Raw genomic sequence first — 18,362 nt, forward strand, 5'->3', positions numbered from 1 at the left:
ATCAATCGTCAAAAATACCGAATTGGACCTATACGTTGCGGCACCGCTATCGGATCTTATGGTAGATCCTCTCAATGTCTATTGTCTGTCTGGAAGAGCTCTGAAGGGACTTTTCCTAAGATAACCGAATTGGCTCTAAAACATCTCTCTGTGATGGTCTGTTCCAAAGCGGGAAATATGGTCAGGAAAACACGAAACCGTATTTTAGGAAAGAGATTATCAAACTTACTATTTTTAAACTGCTTACCTAAAAATTTATGGTAATAATTATTCTTATCAAATGTAAAGTTTTTAAACTTAAAGATTAACGTTATATTTGTTTTATATTTTAGTTATCGCTTTAAGTATATAGTAATTTAAAACTAGTCGAGTAGCAATTTTCTTTTTTTGAGAAAATAAGGTTGTTATTTTGTTGGGATGCTCATCATTTCATTTTTATTTTAATGAAACGATTAACGGTACTGAAATTTTTTATCAATAATTATATTTGATTTCCTTATTTCTTATCTTGAAAGTTTAAAGAAATATTCGCTTTGATTTTTAGTTTTGAATTGGTTATTTTTTTATACATATCGTTTTATTTGATTTTTAACCTAATAAATTGTTAATATGGATCTCTTTGGTTTATTATTGAAAAATGAAAAGCATGATTTTTAAAAAATATAAAAAAAATCGATTTAGTCGATTCTTTTCCATTAATCTTACATCCCTAATATATTATATGCCGTACCCGGTACCGGACGGCAAAATTAAATAATGCTTTGTTTTGAAAATAAAATTGAATTTGACGTTCGACTTTTTTTTTTTTTTTTGGAGTTATGGCCTGGTATCTAGACCTTTAGGCCAAATTGACGTTCGACTGATTTGTTAAGATCACAGACCACTGAGACCTGAGTCCAAAACGGAGACAGGTAATGTTCAGTACTAACTACAGTTTGCTGTACATGCTAAAAAAACATACGTTTGAAAGTATTTCTAAAATTTTGTTACTATTGATTCTCATATTTATATTTTATTTATAAAAAGCTTTAATTTTCTTAAAAATATATTGGTTTGTGATATGACATAATTATAGTAGTCCTATGGTTTAATGACATTTGAGGTCTGACAATTCGCAATCGCTAATGTAAAATGTTTCAACTTCAATGTTTTTTGAAAGCTACGTTTTGCAAGTGCGCGTAGTTACGTAAAATACTTTAATATTAATAATAATTGTTTTAAGAAAAATAGGGGCACCACTTGAGTGGTGAGATATTTTATTTTTTAGGAAATATTACATTATAATTAGGTAAGTGCTTCAGAGTATATGAATAGGTCTTATAAAACTTAACTTAAGGCCCTAACTTGGTTATTGCGTTCTTTCAGAAAATATGCAGGCAATAAAAGCATTAGGAGCTGCAGCAGCTCCTTCTAATGTTCTCTCTGCATTAAGGAAAGGTGCTTTTACACCTATAATAGATCAAGTGCGGCAAACTCACTTGCCAGCACCAGATATATCTGAGAAGAGACCATACTCACCTTTTCAAAACACAACAAATATGGCAGAATATGCTGTTGCTCGTCTTGATGATTTGCTTAACTGGGGAAGGAAGGGTTCAATATGGCCTATGACTTTTGGTTTGGCATGTTGTGCTGTAGAGATGATGCATATTGCTGCTCCTAGATACGATATGGACAGGTTGGTCACTCTTTACTTTTAGATTGAAATGCGGTGACATTCATTATTATTCCATATATTCCATACATCATTACAAGTAAAATGATTTATGGCCCATTACTAAAATATTGCATTTCCTAGCACCTGTTTACCAGACTCCTAGTCCATGCTTTGTCTTGATGTTCCTCACTTAAGCACCAACTACACAAAAATCTAAGTTCTGTATTGTAAGGTGATCAACTATTTTTTGTTCAAAGAGTACACTTTGCAAGTATTCCATAGGTGAAAAAAAAAGAAACAACAATTTTTTTTTATTTTCTTTTAAAAACATATTTTTCTTCAGAGTGGGGTTTTTGCTATGTGAGGATGTTTGTCTAATTGTGTAGCCACATCTGAACAACTTTCATTTTGCATATTAAATTTGACTGTTAAGATGGCAGATAATGTTTTTACAGAAAGTTGCGACTTCTCACTGCCCCAATAATCATTCCCTAGTGAAAATACCCTTTCAACAGCAGCATAAGTGCCTGGAGCTATTAAAACTAAATTATACAAATGAGTACTTTCAGAGTGCAGGATTTAAAAAGAGTTTGTGAAAAAAGAGTACAAAACTCAGTAAATGAGTGTAGTTGGTCACCTTAGTACACCTTACAATACAGTATTGCAGCGCTCGTCCTTACTTCACCCATACCTTAAAACATATTAAATATATCCATAGCACTAGAGCTCATGAGCACATCCCCCATATACACACCAACATTTCTAAGCTAAATGTATTTAAGTTTTATAAATGTTTAGAATATTATGTATAAATGTGTTCCATTTTTGGCTATATTTCTTTAATTAACTTATCTTTTATTAACATAAATTTATTTTTGTCAGCTAAAAGTTGTCACTTTTTATACCGTTTTTCTAAAACTGAAATTACCTTTTAAAAAATCTTCGTGATCCCTTAAAAAATGTGTACCGCGGCAACTACTGTGTCAAAATATTCAAATTTAAAGCATTCATTCATGAGACTTCTTTAAACTGCAGAAATAGGTAGCAATCACTAGGACCTAGGTCCAGAGAATATGGAGAATGTTTCATTAATTCGAAGCCAGCTTCTTGTTAGTATTGGTTTCAACTATCAAAAAACAAATGACTGATTTTGAAATGAAATGAAATAATTTATTTGAATTTCGAATTTCAAGCCAATCAATAGGTAAAAATACTGGTTATAGAATCTCCAATTACATATATAGGTAAAGACCTATTACAAAATTAATAAACTTTATTAAGCTGCTGATTTGCAATTGCTGAAGGATGTAAGATGATATGATACTAAGAGTGTTATTATTAGTTCATGAAATAGTTGGTATACCTAGTAGTCTGTTTTTTTTAAAAAATATTACTTTTCAGATATGGAGTCGTATTTCGAGCTTCCCCAAGACAGGCTGATGTTATGATAGTGGCTGGGACACTGACAAATAAAATGGCTCCAGCTCTAAGAAAAGTATATGATCAAATGCCTGATCCAAGATGGGTGATTTCTATGGGCAGCTGTGCTAATGGTGGTGGATACTATCATTACTCTTACTCAGTTGTAAGGTAAACTATGTGATATTACTAGTAATTAAAAATGTAGGTACTTCATTTGTTAACAGAGTAAATTTGAACCAATAAATAAATTTACATGATGAAAATCTCGCCTGTGAAAAGGAAAAAAAAAGATAGGTTTATGCTATTTTATAGTTTGTAAAATGTTACTAAATAACAATTTGTTCTGCAATGGTTTAACATAATTTAAAGTACAGAGTTTATAATACATATACAATTTATGTTTCAATATATTTAAATGGATAATATTTTGTTATTATCTTTATTTATATACTGCCTCAAAATCTTATCATTATCATCTGAAATAAGTATCAATGAATTGGTTATAAAGATTTATCATATGGCATCTACTACTAGTAACTAGTAAATAACTAGTAAATAAATGAACCATATAAAACAGTGTTCCTATTTTACACAAAATAGAATTTCAATAAAACAGAACATACATTGTTATCTAATACACACAATTCATAAAACTTAGGTTTTTAAAGCTAAAGTTAACTAAACATTGTTTTTTCAACAAAACTGTATTGCCAGTCATTATAATATTTTCTATATCAGAAGATAAATAAGGGTAATATGCAGAATCAAGACTTAGCACTATATGTGACTCAAAAATAAGCAGTACAAGTTAAAAAAAATCTTTCAGAGGATGTGACCGAATTGTCCCAGTAGATATTTATGTGCCTGGTTGCCCTCCAACCGCTGAAGCGTTGCTGTATGGAGTACTTCAATTGCAAAAGAAAGTCAAGAGAATGAAGACAGTTCAAATATGGTACAGAAAGTAATCCGTAGCAGTGTAATTTATGATCTTTAAAAGTAAATAGAAATCATTTAAATAGACAGTTTATCAATATTTATCTTCCTTTAACATTATTTTGAAAATTTTGTAATGTACAGTAATATATAAGAATTAAAGGATGTAGTTGTGTGAACTGATTTTTTTTATAGCCATTGTAGTTATGGAGCTTAGTGGAGACTGTTACTGGAGTTGTCCTTAAATGGAAAGAACAAAAATTTGTATTAGAAAAAGAAAAAGTTAATTTAGACTAGTGTTAGTAATTACATAAAAACAATTCTTATTTGAACGCTATTGCGTCTGTTATTTTCACCTGACATCTTTTGCTGTACCAGTAATTATGTTGTATTTTTTAAATTATTCATATTTTGCGATATTGAGGTTTATACGAGGTTGCTTTATACGAGGATTGACATCTTCGTATAAAGCACGTGCAGCAAGCAATCCCAATTTCTAAAAAGAACAGATTTATTAGAAAGTTCGGTTCGTATGATGCCGACAGTCGAGTTTTTTACGGGCTAGGACAATAAAGCGACAAAAGAACGTACACAGCTCCGCAGTTTTAGCTTATTTCGGCAACTTAAAAAGTACTTTTTATTATTTAATTGTCGTTATTGAGGTTTGGTGTAATGTTAGAGCTAAACCAACCAAAGCCGAGTGATTTCGACGCTTTAGGAGGTCTGTCGGTAAATCGACGGATGTTCTGACTGTTCAGTCTCTTCACACATACATTCTATAACAAAGATGCAAGCAGCTTCATTTAGAATAGATATCTAAAGACTACTTTGGATACTACTTTTATTTATTTAAAATGTTTTTATACCTTATTAGGTAAATTGTCAGGGGTTCATGGCAAATAACTTCACAAAAATTTTTTTTCAAGCACTGATTTAAAAATGTCCAAATATTTAACATTCATTATTTTTTAATTATTATTATTAACTATTATGTTTTGGTCAATCCGATAGTATCAAATCGCTTGGCGAAAACATACATTTGATATTTTTTAGCTTTGTTGTTATATACTCTGATTTTTAATTCCGTAGAATTCTGACATTTCGTAAGTGTTGCTAATAAAACTTCTCCACCGAAAAAGAGAGAAATTTGACTAATTTGAGGGCAATACAAAAAAAATGCTACGTATTTTTTATGTTTTACCTACAAAAAGGTAAATCTAAATATTTACTTACTCAAGTGACCTAATACAAAAATAACAAATACATATTTCAATATCACGAACAGTATATCGAATTTACTTTATTCTTTAGCTGGCATCACTGCCTACTAATTCCAATTTCCAGGTTTATTAAAATAAAGGTTATCTTTACTTGTCCGTTTTTTACTGTTTGTGATGAAAAGGAACGTAATTAACACTCGCCGTTAAACCACTTTTAATGTGGATAGATTAACTAACGATAAAATGTATGTATAGTCTCAGATGTTCAGACTCGTATTAAAATTGAAAAATGTGCCCGGCCAAAAAGGTTTGCCATTCCTGACATGTCAAAAAATGATAGCTGTCAGAATTCTACGGCATTAAAAATTTGAGTATAGGTAGGTATGGTCTCAAAATTCTAAATGTCAGATATGTGTATCTAAAACGATTCTTTAATAAACACTCGTTTATTTGAATCATCAAATATAATTCAGAACATACAATGTTTAGGATATCTGACTAGAATAGGAAAAATACAAAAACTCGGATTGGTATAAAAATCAAAAGTTTTAATGGTATTTTCTGAATCGCACCAAGCTTTCATTTACTTTTTAGTATACAGAATGATTTTTGTATAAACTATAATACATTTTTGATAAATAAAATAATTGGAACACAATTTGAAGTGCCTTAACATTGTAATTTTGTCTGACCCAACATTCACAAAAAACATGGCACATGTTGGGTATAAAAACGGAAGCAACAACAAATTTTATATCGAAATGCTACTTGGAAATAATTAAAGGAAGAATGCAACATGATAATTTATTATTATTGTAATATTATCTAACTGCAAATAGATACTACTCTGAAGTCAGACAAAACGCATTTTACAATATAATAATATCACATATTTTAAATGCAAAGAGTCAACTGCTATTACAACAGACATATTGCTTCTAAAGAATCACGGAAGAAATGAGTACATATCATAAATAAATAAAACCAACACTGGTACAATTGAAAAACCATTTGAGATTTTTAACGGAAGTAAAAATTAAACTCCCGATACAATAATAATTTATGGGATTTTTATTTTATTTGACGTTAAATAAACCGATTCTATATTTTAATTACTAATTTACAATCTAATATTTACATTTTATTTATAAGTATATATAAATATGTATAATTATATCGATAGCGATTCCGTTCACCGTATCTATTCTTCAAATAATGCGATTGAATGTATATTTAACTAATGATGGTGACACGTTAACAACTCGATAGATATCTCATGTAAATAAACAAGCGGAAGTTTACAGGGCGCTTCGAGATCTCGTCTTAGGCCGGCTGTCCACTGGCAACTGACTTCATTCATTGGTTATTGAAAAATATTGTCCAAATATATACATTGGCTGTAAGTCATATATATATATATATACTTTAGAGTATTTATTAAGATTTATTCTGCGGCATGAAACATAGCATGCTTAAATTTCAAGATGTCTTGTTTTTTTTTAATTGTTGACAAGACCAAACTAGACTGGCTCGAGATACTCTTAAAAGTACCATATGAAACGGGCACGCGATTGCGAGTGCTCAGTCGGCCCCATATTGCACACAGCGACCCCTTCCCCGGCCCCGCCCCGTGCGACCCTCCCCCCACTACCACTCTACACACGACCACTGTACTTTACAAATTTCCAAACAATAGCTATCTATTGTATTTCATCTCAATTACACCGTTCTCACGTATTCGAGACGAGCTGTAAGACTAAAAGATCGTGTGTAATTAAAAACTACGATATAATATTACACTATAGAGAGACGCACGCGGCGGCCATTCAGCAAGCGACGATACAATAAATAATTTTCTAAAACGATAGTACGACGCATTGCAGCTCGGCAGAGCGGGCCGTGTCACGAAAACTTCGCTATGACTAAATTGCAATACGCCATTGCGTTACATTAATTTCACAAACACATTCATAGATCGTCGCCGCGTCTGCCGAGCCGCAAGTCAACACATCCTCTCACTCCGCGTTCACGCTACACTATTTACATTCGCGAATCGCGTGGTGCCGCTATCATCGCGGCTCTTCCTTCTTGAGCAGGTCGAGAGGGGCGAGCGGGGCCATGGGCGGGGCGAGGGGCGCCATCGGGGCCATATGGCCGCCCATGGGAGGGAGCGGTGCCCCCACGCCGCTCCTGTGGTGCAGCAGCGGACTCGACTTGAGCTGCTGGTGGTGGGCGTAGGCACTCAACATCTTCGCTCGATCTTCCTCTGCTCGGATGGCGGCTTCGACCAGGGGGGCGAAGCGCATGTGCTGCAGGGGGTCGAAAGCGGCTCTGTAGGGATCCCAGTGTGGCGGGGGGTAGGGAAGCGTCGGCGGTCGGGGAGGTTCCTTTCGCTCGTCCTTGGGTTCTTGGTGCGAGGGATGCGTGGAACGGTGAGGGGATCGAACTCGGGCTCTCTCTATGTCCCTATCGCGCTGTTCCCTAGCTTTACGTCGCTCGCGTTCCTCTCTATCCCGTCGTTCTCTTTCCTCCCTTTCACGTCTCGCTCTCTCCCTTTCCTCGTGCTCTCGGCGGACTTCAGCCGGCGTTGAAACAGGGGGGCGGTGCGGCCGCCAAGCGTCGTGAACTAAGGGATGGGGCACAGCATGTAATGGTGCAGAAAGCGCCAGCTCTCGACCGTACGGCAGAGAATAGGGCGCCCCAGGGAACCCGCCCCCGTACCGCGTGAATGGGGACACTCCTGAAACGCCCAGCTCACGCTCTGCTCCCAGCGGCGCACTACCGTATGCCGCACGAGATGGGTGACGCACTATACCTACGGAGATAAAAATCGTTATCATTAAGCCACATGTATAGATATACAAAGAACGAAGAAGGTAATATAGAAAATGGTACCATACCTAGCGGTGCGTGATGCATATAGGGTGGGGGCAGATCGTAGGGCGAGCGGTATGCGGGCGGCGGTGGGGCAGGGGCGGGGAAGGCCCGGAGTTTGTCCTTGTCCATGGCAGAAGGCGCCGCACCCGAACCAGTCTTCTCCTTCTGTTGGTGGTTGTAAATCTCCCAAGCGATACGTACGTGCATCGCGTTCCATTTTCCAGTTTTCTGAAATACAAATAATAAACAATTTAGGATAGTAATGAAAAAAAAACACTTTGAGCTGAACTAAACAATCTTTGTTTATAACAAGCTTGATAAAAGCATATTGTATTGCTCTTAATGAAATTTTGATATAAAATATAAATTTCATAATGTTTAAAAAGCATAAATAAAGAAGCAAAGTAACGGACACAGCATGTTTGGTAACAGTTGTCCGATTTACACTAATAATATATTAGAAATGAATTTTGTTTGTCTTTTTATTAAACTAGTTTTAAAAGTATTTATAGAAGTTGCTAAGAAAATTAGAAAAATTTATTATAAAAGCGTTGTAGTATGAGTGTGATATGGGGTAAAATCTATGGGACAATGTTATCATCTTGAATGGACGGTCCATTGCTTTTACGCCATTAAGCATACATAAGGGAAAAAGGTGAGAAAACACTTGAGCTACAGCTAAAATTCAAAGACAAATCTGGACTTGTGTTTGAATTTCACTTCCCTTGTACCCATATTCTACTGAACTGATATTCCCTTTAACATATAGGTCAAACAAAAAGTGTTAAAAAACATGATTTACAACAATTCAAATCACTAATAGATCTTTTTTGCATCAAATGTATAGTTATGTGAATCTAAACAAATGACAAGCAAAAACAGCACCTACTTTATTAACTTACGAACGTCTTACTTGAACGTTCGTACTTTGTGTTGTCATATTTAACTTGTAAGTAGAATATGGAAACATGTTAGTGTAATGAATAGGTTGCATGCATAAAGTGCTGAAATAGACCTACCGCGACAGCGGGGCGTTGTGGCGGTTTAGAGGCGGACTCGCTTGATGACACTACGGGCTGTTAACATGACGCGGAGCCAAGGTTAATGTATGAAGTGCAAATAAGGAAAGCATTAAGCTGACCAATGATTTAATCTAGAGGGTTTACGAAAACGTGCCAACTTAACGCATACATCAGAGAGTGTACGGAAAGAGAACCAGCGTGGTAGTTATGCGAACGAATATAAATCTTATTTGCTAGTCTTAATTTCATTTATTCACATACTTTTACTGTCAGGCTATAATGACGTAACAATATAACGAAAAAGGTAATTTAGCACAGCAAGGCTTCAAAAGCCCACGACGGTTCTCTTTCCGAATAGACTCTATTCAGTGCTATTATTTCGTATCATCTCTCATAAGCTGCCTGAAGACAACTCATGGCACTGGTTTTATCAATGACATTAGCTTACAGATCCTGGGTTCGAGGAAATTAGTGAAAAATAACTTTAATTTACAAAATATTTTCATGGAAGTGACTTTAAGACTAAATATTGTTTAATTGGCACGCTTTTATAACTTATAAGCCATAAATCATTTTATCAATTTCTTTCTGAAAGTAAATATTTATTTAAAGCTTTGGGTTGTAAATCTTAAATTTTTCTTTTCATACAAAATGATGTATGACTCTCAATACTATGTTAACTATTAGGAAGTTATGCCCATCCCAGAGAAAGTAATGGAATCTAAACTACCAGCAACTACATTGAGGGAGAAATCTAATTTCTATATGATTTATTCTATAGTATTTAACAGAAACCTTTTAAAATGTTATGTATATAATATATAGCACCTTAAAACAATAGATACGAAATACAATTTACTCATAATTAGTAAAATTTTTATTATCAAACATCGGAACAAAGGTTAGGTCAAGTTCATGACCTTAAAAAGGTGAATGACAACAAGTTCGAGAAAATTTATATTTTTAAATATTCTAATTGAACTTAGTATTCACAAGGGCTTCGTTACGAACCTTAATTAATTAGTATAAGAGTCCTACAACATTAATAAAATTATTATTTAGAATTAAGGGCTTATGTATAACAGCAATATACACTCAAGTCAAGTGTAAATACACACTGCCTATTTATTTATTTTATACAATAAGATTGAATTATGCTTACCTTAGGTGCATATGTAGTGAGTGGGGCAGGCGGTACGTAAGGCGCTGTAGGGTGTAACAAACTTGAGGAGTATGGATATAGACTCAGCCCGGATCGGTACAGCGAAGACATCTTGCCAACATCCTTGAACTGAAATAAAAGGAAAATTATATACAAATAATTCCTTCAATTTGTATATTAAAATTACGCAATTTACAAAATAGAATCCAAAACAAATTTATTATAATAATTTATTTTGCATGTATTCACTCGCCAACAACTGATAAACATATTTTACTTGGGTAGAGCTTTCTCTACGTTTATAAACGAAATATTCAGTTTCTATAAGACGAACCATATGCGAGATTTTGCAATAATGTATTTTATTTTTTAGAATAGTTCTGTACTTGAAACGTGTGTTCTACAGTTAGTTGGAGACAATAAAGTGTAAATATCTTAATAAAGTGAGCATTGTTGGCCTAGTGGCTTGAGCGTGCGATTCTCATTCCTGAGGTCGTAGGTTCGATCCCCGGCTGTGCCCCAATGGACTTTCTTTCTATGTGCGCATTTAATATTTGCTCGAACGGTGAAGGAAACCGATATGTCTTAGACGCAAAAACTCGACGGCGTGTGACAGGCACTGGAGGCTGCTCACCTACTTGCGTATAAGACAAATGATCATGAAACAGATTCAGAAATCTGAGGCCAAGACCTAAAGAGGTTGTAGACTGATTTTTTTTTAATCTTAATAAAGTAGTTTTTTCTATTATGACGTTGGTAAATAAATATAATTTCACTCACGAGTGGGGCGTGTGGCACCATCAGCTGATGTGGATGGGGCGGCGCATGCGCCGGATGCTGGTGCACATGGGTGTGTTGGTGCTGGTGATGATGAAGCTCCGTACGCACCGCTCCAGCTGCAGCCAGGAACCGGTTGTCCAACTCTCTACGAAGGAGATCCGCGCCTGGACCTGCAAATATCAAGTGATATGTTAGTCCTGTTATACACATTTATTTTTAATCAACTAGATTTTCAGTTGTATGTGATATTGTAAGAATTTGATATTATCGCTATAACGCTAATAGGAGATTTAAATAGGTCAACAGAGGTCAATGATAAAGTTTGCTATTTATATAGTTTACTATGTAGATAACCCTTGCCCCGTTTTGTTAAGATGTATTATAGTATCAGATTTTTTGCACCCTTTACTTTCTAATTTATACTATTATTATATATTTATACTTTTTATTGTTTTGAAAACAAAAGTCAATACAGGAGTAAGATTGGTAGACAATGATAAACATTTAATGAACCAAATTAAAATAAAACTTAGTAATAATGTAACTTATACATGTTTTACACTTCATGTCCATAAATTAATTTCTTCGCAAAACAGTAAAGCTAGAATTTCTAATAAAACGCAATAATTGAGTTGTGTGATAGTTTTTTAATCTGACAGTTAAATCAGTTGTGACCAATCAAGTCATTTAAACTACTCATTGTCAGTTTTTATAATATCTTCTTCGTAGCAATATTTATATTTATGAAAATTTATCCTAAAAAATTTCATCTCAAGCAGAAGCTGCATAACTCTTTGTTTTATAAAACATATGATATTTTTTTACGTAAAACTCACTGGATTGGAAGAGCGATTCCGCCGAGAAGGGATTAGGATTAGGCGCGAGTGGCGCTCCGAACAATGGCGGCGCAGGCGCAAATCCAGCACTGCGCTCTGACGGGGCCGGCCTGCTGCAAAAATTATTTTAATTACACTTCATGCTTGGGAAAACATTTTATGATATATCAGAACCATTCAAATATATATTTTTGTTATTTATACTGAGTAAACAATATTTGAATAATGAATGAATAAAAAATAGTAAATATTGGGTCGTATACTCACGTTACCCCCCAATGGGCGGGCGGTTTGGCACTTGAGCTGATGCTGGGCACTGTAGGCACTGGGGCTAAAGAATGGGACAGGTGCGGGGCTGGGGCGGGGGCAGTAGGTGTCGGAGCTGCAAGTGTGGCGAGCCCACTAAGGGATGAAAGTGGGGCTACTGATGGCTGTAAGCCTACTGACCCGCTGTGCGTTGGCACAGGACCCTGAAATGTATACAATTACCTTTAACATTTCAAATAAGAAAAAACGCACGAATTATCTTCGCCTTAATATCTATAAAAATTGTACTTGTATGTTATAAGTTTGAACACATTCTTGCAACATATTAATATTTTTTTAACATAATATACATGTTATACTTAATTTAGGCAAAATTGTATTGCCTATTCATACAACATTTTCACATACAAGAATCTATAGAGGCAAACGGTTAATAGCGGTAAAGCATAATTGAATTGTTGTCTGCCAATCAAGAGGGAATTGAAATACGCGTTATTGTTAATATTATTTTCGACATTCCAATACTTTACACCACATAATGGTAACTTTTAGGTATAAAGAGTCACTAGGTGGTCACGAAACGTTTTATTATACTTGGGTACAATACTGTACTTGGATTCAGAAAAACGTTACGGCGCGTTACATGGGAGGGGGGTCAATAATCTCCAAAAAATTGCGTGACGTAATACTTGAACGCTCCCCAACTAGTATGACAACTTACAGATAAAGGTGCAGCGAGTGGAGCTGGTAGCGGGGCGGGTAACGGAGCGGCCAGCGGAGCGGGCATTGTCGGTACTAGCGAGGCAGCGGACGCCGCCGCGCTCGCTGATGAGGCGGGCGTGCTGCGAGATAGACTGCTGATGTTACTGAAATATAAGATTGTACTATTTAAGGTCGGTGTAATATTTAAAAGAATAAGATTCGAACTCAAAGTCAGCTTCTTTAAGAATTGTTCAATACAACTGTTGTTAAGAAAACAAAGCCTAATTCAGTCACTTTTAAGCAAAACGAATATACTATAAGTATTAATAGTAGGCTCAATATTTTATTTTTATGTTCACACGATAACGAACTACAGCGGCAAGAAGTCTTGAATGTTTCGTAATTGAAAATTGTTTGATTAACCTGCTGAAATCAACTTGAAATCAATTAACAGTTAATTGCATATCATTACAGTAGAGAAATACAATCTGTAACTGCAATACGCATAATATATACGTATATGTATATAATACGCACAATACTGCAATAATATTAACTAGGGATGCATTGATACGCCTTTTTGCCGATACGATACCGATACTCTTATAGAAATATCGTCGATTCCGATACCGATACTAATGCTAATGCTTATTGAATTCAAATTAAATTAAGGTAAAATATATCAAGTTTGATTAAAGTTTTTAATTTTTTTTTATTATAAAATATAAACAGTCACAAACTTTAAATATGATTAAAGGTTTAGTAAATAAAATTAAGAATTAAGAGTAATAGTTAAATTAAAATAAAATAAATAACTGTTCATAATTAAAATTAACATTGATAAGATTTTTGTCATTCTGTATTTTATTTAATTTGGTATTGAAAAAATACTACGCGCGATAGCAGTTAAAAACCAACTAAAGTGTCTAGCGAAATGGAATACGCGGAGACTAAGCGGGTGTGAGGGGAATAGATAGTCCGTGCTTCGTTTCCCACGCCCCGATCAAACAAGATGCGCGTTTACATTACTTTTTTTAAAGCGCGAAATTTGAAAAGTATCGTTGTATCGGCAATCAAAATATCGCCGATACCGATATATCGGCAAACCCAAAGTGTCGCCGATATATCGGTATCGGTATCGGATGCATCCCTAATATTAACCAATTTTATTAGTGAATTTCATCTTAAGAATTTAGCGAAAAGCTCTTTATTATCGAGACAACATTTGTATGGGATTATTTCGTTACATTTCCAATCAATATTAGAGACAAACAGGAAAAAAGCACTTCGATTTGTTGAACTAACATTTTAAATAAATAGTGAGTCACAAGGATATGTAAAGATGCGTTTTGTATAATCTAAAAATCTTAATTTTGTTTAATTCCACCAACTTACGTGTTTAACTCACATAATTACCTGATTGTAGGAAATGCGTTCGTTACATAATACAAAGTTTACATTGGTAAATTAATGATAATTACCAATTATCGTTACATTGTTGTTGATACGTGAAACACGCAATTCAATAATTACGACACCAGATACAATATTGCACAAATCGATTCACTAACATTAAGTACTTCGAAGTAAACGCTATTTTTAGCTTTTACATTGTAGCGATCGTCTAAATAAAATAAAGATTTAATTTTTTCCATGGCTTCTCATTCAAAAAACAAGTTTCAGAGGCCCTTTTTTATTTTATTTCTTAAAAGAAATATTTTTTTACCTGAAACTTTCTCTTTCTCTGCTAGGGCTTTGAGTCCGTGGAGAGTAGGATAAAGGCGCGTGCACACCCGCACCACCGAGCGAGCCTGGCGTGTGTGGGCGAACTCCTTTAGGTGTTTTTGGTGCGACCAGTGGAGAGGCCGCTAGACTTGTCCTCTGAAATGTATAAATCCATAGAATTTAGCAAATGCAAGGTATTAAATAAATAATAAAATAAATAATAAACTTTAAGTACGGCTACGCTTCGGTATGATTTTCTACCATACTGATGTAATTTGAATAAAGACGAGTATTATTTAACTACGCAACTACTAAAAGTTATCTCATACTTTGTCAATTTTAGCACATAAAACAGCGATTGTTTTTTTATAAACAAGTTAAAGAATACAAACCGTGTCATTGGTATTCCTGGGTGATGCAGCAGAAGGCGGAAGATATGGACTGTGTTGCAAAGTTGGGGCGTAGGGTGCGTACAATGTAGGGTACGCATTTGAATACGCTGCAGGCGGCGGGTACCCGTTAGGCGCTAGGGATGAGCTAACCACCGCCACACTGTCAGATATACGCGATATTTCAGGCGGTCTCGTGTCCACTACCGGCGGAGGCGCAGGGTGACCGCTGGTAGCGCTAGATGCGATTACAGCGGGCGCTGACGTCACGGGGGAAGTGTCCATGTGACTCGGTTGTGACGGAACAGCCGAGTGAGGCAGACTGGGTTTCATACTCGGCGTCATACTTGCTATCGTACTGGTAGCGGTTGCCGTCGAGAATATTGCCTGCCCCACGTGGTTAGGCGTCGAGCCTAGCGGGTGAGATGACATCGGGATATGACTCGTGTGGCTCAAAATGGAATGGCTGTTAATTGGGTGACTTAAATGCGTAGGCGTCGGTGCGGGCGTCGACCCAGGCAAATGGCTTGAAGGTAAGTGGTTTGCGACGCTGAAGGGCGCAAGATGCGACGGCCTACCCGGATAAGGAACGGAATGTTTCTGTAAACTCGCTTGACTTGGGTAGCTAGGAATAGCATGGTGCATATTGGAACTTATACTCGAGTTTACATGACTAGAGCCAATAATTGGGGTAGGGTAAGGTCGGGAAGGCGCCGCGGGAGAGGCGGGCCGCGGCGTTGGTGCTTGCGCTTGACTCGGAAGACAATTTGAACCCGTAGTAGTCGGCATCGGCATCTGCGGGACGATGTTCTGTGGCACATTAGGCCCGACACGGTTTGGATACGAGGTAGGAATGGAGGAGTGGGGCTGAGAGGGTGGCGCGCTCCGGACTTCATGTGCAGGAATAACTGTATGCGGCTGAGATTGTGGGACGCGGTTGGGGAGACTAGGGTGTGCGGGTTGCGTGGCAGTGGGCGCGATCTGCGGCGGTCGCGGAGATGAGTGGTGAGCGTGCAGATCAAGAGGCGCATGGGCTTGTTCTGCGGAAGGCGGCTCGGTCCGCGTCTCATGGTTAGTAAGGCGGAAATCGGGAAGGGCAGCAGCGTGCGCTTGGTACGCCGTATGTGAAGGGAAGAGGGGTGAAGGAGCGGGCGGAGCTGGTGGAGCGGGTGTAGGACTGTCGGCGGCTGCGCGAGCACCAGGCTGCAGCTTGTTGTTACTCGCGGGCCGTTCAGGTGTGTCAGGGCCGGCTGCCCCGACTGGTCGGGCAGGTATTTGTGTCGCGGCCTGACCGTCTATGGCAGGAATGTGAGCGCCGTTAGGCCTGTGCGGTGTGTCAGCGCGGAATGGTGGCGGAGGCAGGGCAGGCGGAGGAAGGGCAGCCGGGGCGGGGCTCGGGGCGGGCTGAGGCAGCGGCGCGGGCGCCGGACTGGCACTTCCGCCGACTGGTGCCCTAGACAAAGCCAGGGCTCCTCCACTACCTCCCCTAGCGACGAGGTCATTTTTACCGCCACCCGCACCCACTCCTGTCACCCGGAACAGAGAGCCTGCGTCTGATGCCTGAAACAAAATGTTTATCTTAAGTAAAAATGCGTTTCTAAAGATTTATCATGAAAAGGACTTGTAAATAACTCACATCGTCCATTGATGCATCGTGATATCTCGGAGAGGCATTCCTGCTATTTTCTGGACTCGCCTATAACAATATAAAATATACATTTAATAACGCTCAAGTTATTGTTCTCGTAATAAGGTGGCGTCATAAAACTGTAGTTGGCGTTGTTAACCATTACAATTCAAAATAGGTTTCATAGCATGTTTTATGTTCTTATTGTTACTTTTATAGCTTATATCCGGTTCTAGTTCTAGATATTATGGCATCGATAAAAAAGTTATGCATCAAGTGCTTGTAACATAGCTAAGTTATATTGAAAAATAACAACATGCCACATACATATGCACGATAAAAACATAGATATGCAAAAATATAATCACTTTTTTACATGCTACAAAAATTTTAATGTTGTTTATTTGGCCACAAATATGTCAAATCATTGCAAGGTGTCGATTACGAAGTTGTTATCGAAAGAGATCTGGCATGATAGCAAAATATAAATATCGTAGAAAGTACGAAAATAAATTTATTTTTCATTTCAGGTAGTAAACGAGACGATCGAGAAAAATGAACGTTTTAACGTCGATTGCCATTATAAAGGAAGATCTTAAAGATATTTATGAAGGCGAACCGAAGTCTTTAACTGGGAATGAAAGTAATTACTCTGCGGACGTTTACGATCTCCGGGGAAAATGGCTCAATAAAACTATTTGGGTAACCGAGCTGTTTGAGCGGACAGATCACGATCGCAACAAGTTTCACATTGATTAAAACAATATTTAACGGGAATTCAGATACTCCAGACCATTATCGTCAAGAATTAAATTTTTGATTTCCACTATTAAACCAAAGTGATTCAATATTAGTGATAGAAAATAAGCTATATTTACTTTTGGGGACTGCATTGATGTTAAAATATACGGTAAATAATGAAAACGAGTGATGTAATGCCTTGAAGTATCATTAACTCCATCTAATACATAAAACTAAATATAAACGACTCCCCACACTATTCAATGTACAAAAATCGGTTATCATCTACAACGGAACTTTCATTTACCGTTAAATATCCTGTAATCTCGTATTTTCCAATCGACAGATAATACATTTATCTAAATATAACGTATTTGAATTAGTTTATTATTTTGATTGAACACGTAACAACGTAAAAACGTTTTTATTAATTTATCGCTGTATTAGTCAGCGTATATATCTATATTTTAATTTAAAAACTACATAAATATTACAGCGCATATTTTAAAACTCGTGTAAAAGACTACACATTCGTTTCAGCGTCAATTTAATGTTTGGTTTCATCCGGGGACCAACAATGGAATGATAAATCAGTCGCGTGCTACTGCTTCCCTTGCTTTAAGATACAAAGGTGCCGCTTATTGTTCTGCCTTTTGAATGAACATCGGGTCGGTAATATCAAGAAAATCGTAATCATCTCACGTATTCAATTTTACGGGCGACAAAGGACTTTGATTGTCTATGCATAAGCTTTATAAGGATGTATTGTTAGTACAGTTACGCCACCTCTTGTAAAAAGAATACATTACATATATCTATCGTTATTATTAAATAAATAATATAATTTATATTTCGTTTTATAAACACATAAATTATCCGTTCCATTACTAAACTAAATTAATATTCAGACTTACGATAAAAACTCAAACCACTTCAAAGCCACATACCAATTATTTACGTTTTTTATTTAGCTGCTTTAAAAATTCACGTAAATTATTTTAT

General features: G+C 36.4%; 2 protein-coding genes across 9 annotated transcripts in view; one reads left to right on the forward strand and one right to left on the reverse strand.

Moving 5' to 3' along the window:
- The first annotated feature begins 1,122 nt into the window (after window positions 1-1,122).
- LOC125049059 (NADH-quinone oxidoreductase subunit B 2-like) lies at window positions 1,123-4,097 on the forward strand. Of its 2 annotated transcripts, none has more exons than XM_047648132.1 (4): window positions 1,123-1,288; window positions 1,366-1,678; window positions 3,059-3,247; window positions 3,906-4,097. In XM_047648132.1, the coding sequence occupies exons 2-4, from the start codon at window positions 1,371-1,373 to the stop codon at window positions 4,042-4,044; spliced, it is 636 nt and encodes a 211-aa protein (XP_047504088.1). In that variant the 5' UTR covers window positions 1,123-1,288; window positions 1,366-1,370; the 3' UTR covers window positions 4,045-4,097. The 2 variants fall into 2 exon arrangements, with proteins under 2 accessions (XP_047504088.1, XP_047504089.1); XM_047648133.1 differs by having other exon boundaries at window positions 1,147-1,246.
- Window positions 4,098-5,759: 1,662 nt separating this feature from the next.
- The window catches only part of LOC125048647 (autism susceptibility gene 2 protein homolog), a 57,225-nt gene continuing 44,622 nt past the window's right edge, over window positions 5,760-18,362 (reverse strand). For 5 of the 7 annotated variants that reach the window (XM_047647432.1, XM_047647431.1, XM_047647429.1 and 2 more), the window contains 11 exons: window positions 16,629-16,688; window positions 14,996-16,552; window positions 14,605-14,759; window positions 12,898-13,042; window positions 12,177-12,379; window positions 11,910-12,022; window positions 11,074-11,243; window positions 10,294-10,422; window positions 9,129-9,185; window positions 8,133-8,337; window positions 5,760-8,047 (listed from right to left, as the gene is read on the reverse strand). In XM_047647432.1, the coding sequence (XP_047503388.1) occupies window positions 7,302-8,047; window positions 8,133-8,337; window positions 9,129-9,185; window positions 10,294-10,422; window positions 11,074-11,243; window positions 11,910-12,022; window positions 12,177-12,379; window positions 12,898-13,042; window positions 14,605-14,759; window positions 14,996-16,552; window positions 16,629-16,688 (3,540 nt within the window). In that variant the 3' untranslated portion in view covers window positions 5,760-7,301. The remainder of the gene's footprint in view (window positions 8,048-8,132; window positions 8,338-9,128; window positions 9,186-10,293; window positions 10,423-11,073; window positions 11,244-11,909; window positions 12,023-12,176; window positions 12,380-12,897; window positions 13,043-14,604; window positions 14,760-14,995; window positions 16,553-16,628; window positions 16,689-18,362) is intronic. The other 2 variants (XM_047647428.1, XM_047647430.1) reach the window with 2 other exon arrangements.

This window comes from Pieris napi, chromosome 4 (genome assembly GCF_905475465.1).
Source record: "Pieris napi chromosome 4, ilPieNapi1.2, whole genome shotgun sequence".
NCBI lineage: Eukaryota > Metazoa > Arthropoda > Insecta > Lepidoptera > Pieridae > Pieris > Pieris napi.

Bases quoted from the DNA above. Each gene is read 5' to 3' on its own strand.
- LOC125049059 (XM_047648132.1), top strand. From the start codon at position 1,371: ATGCAGGCAATAAAAGCATTAGGAGCTGCAGCAGCTCCTTCTAATGTT. The intron at 1,679-3,058 runs GTTGGTCACTCT...ATTACTTTTCAG, and splicing joins CCTAGATACGATATGGACAG to ATATGGAGTCGTATTTCGAG. The intron at 3,248-3,905 runs GTAAACTATGTG...AAAATCTTTCAG, and splicing joins TACTCTTACTCAGTTGTAAG to AGGATGTGACCGAATTGTCC.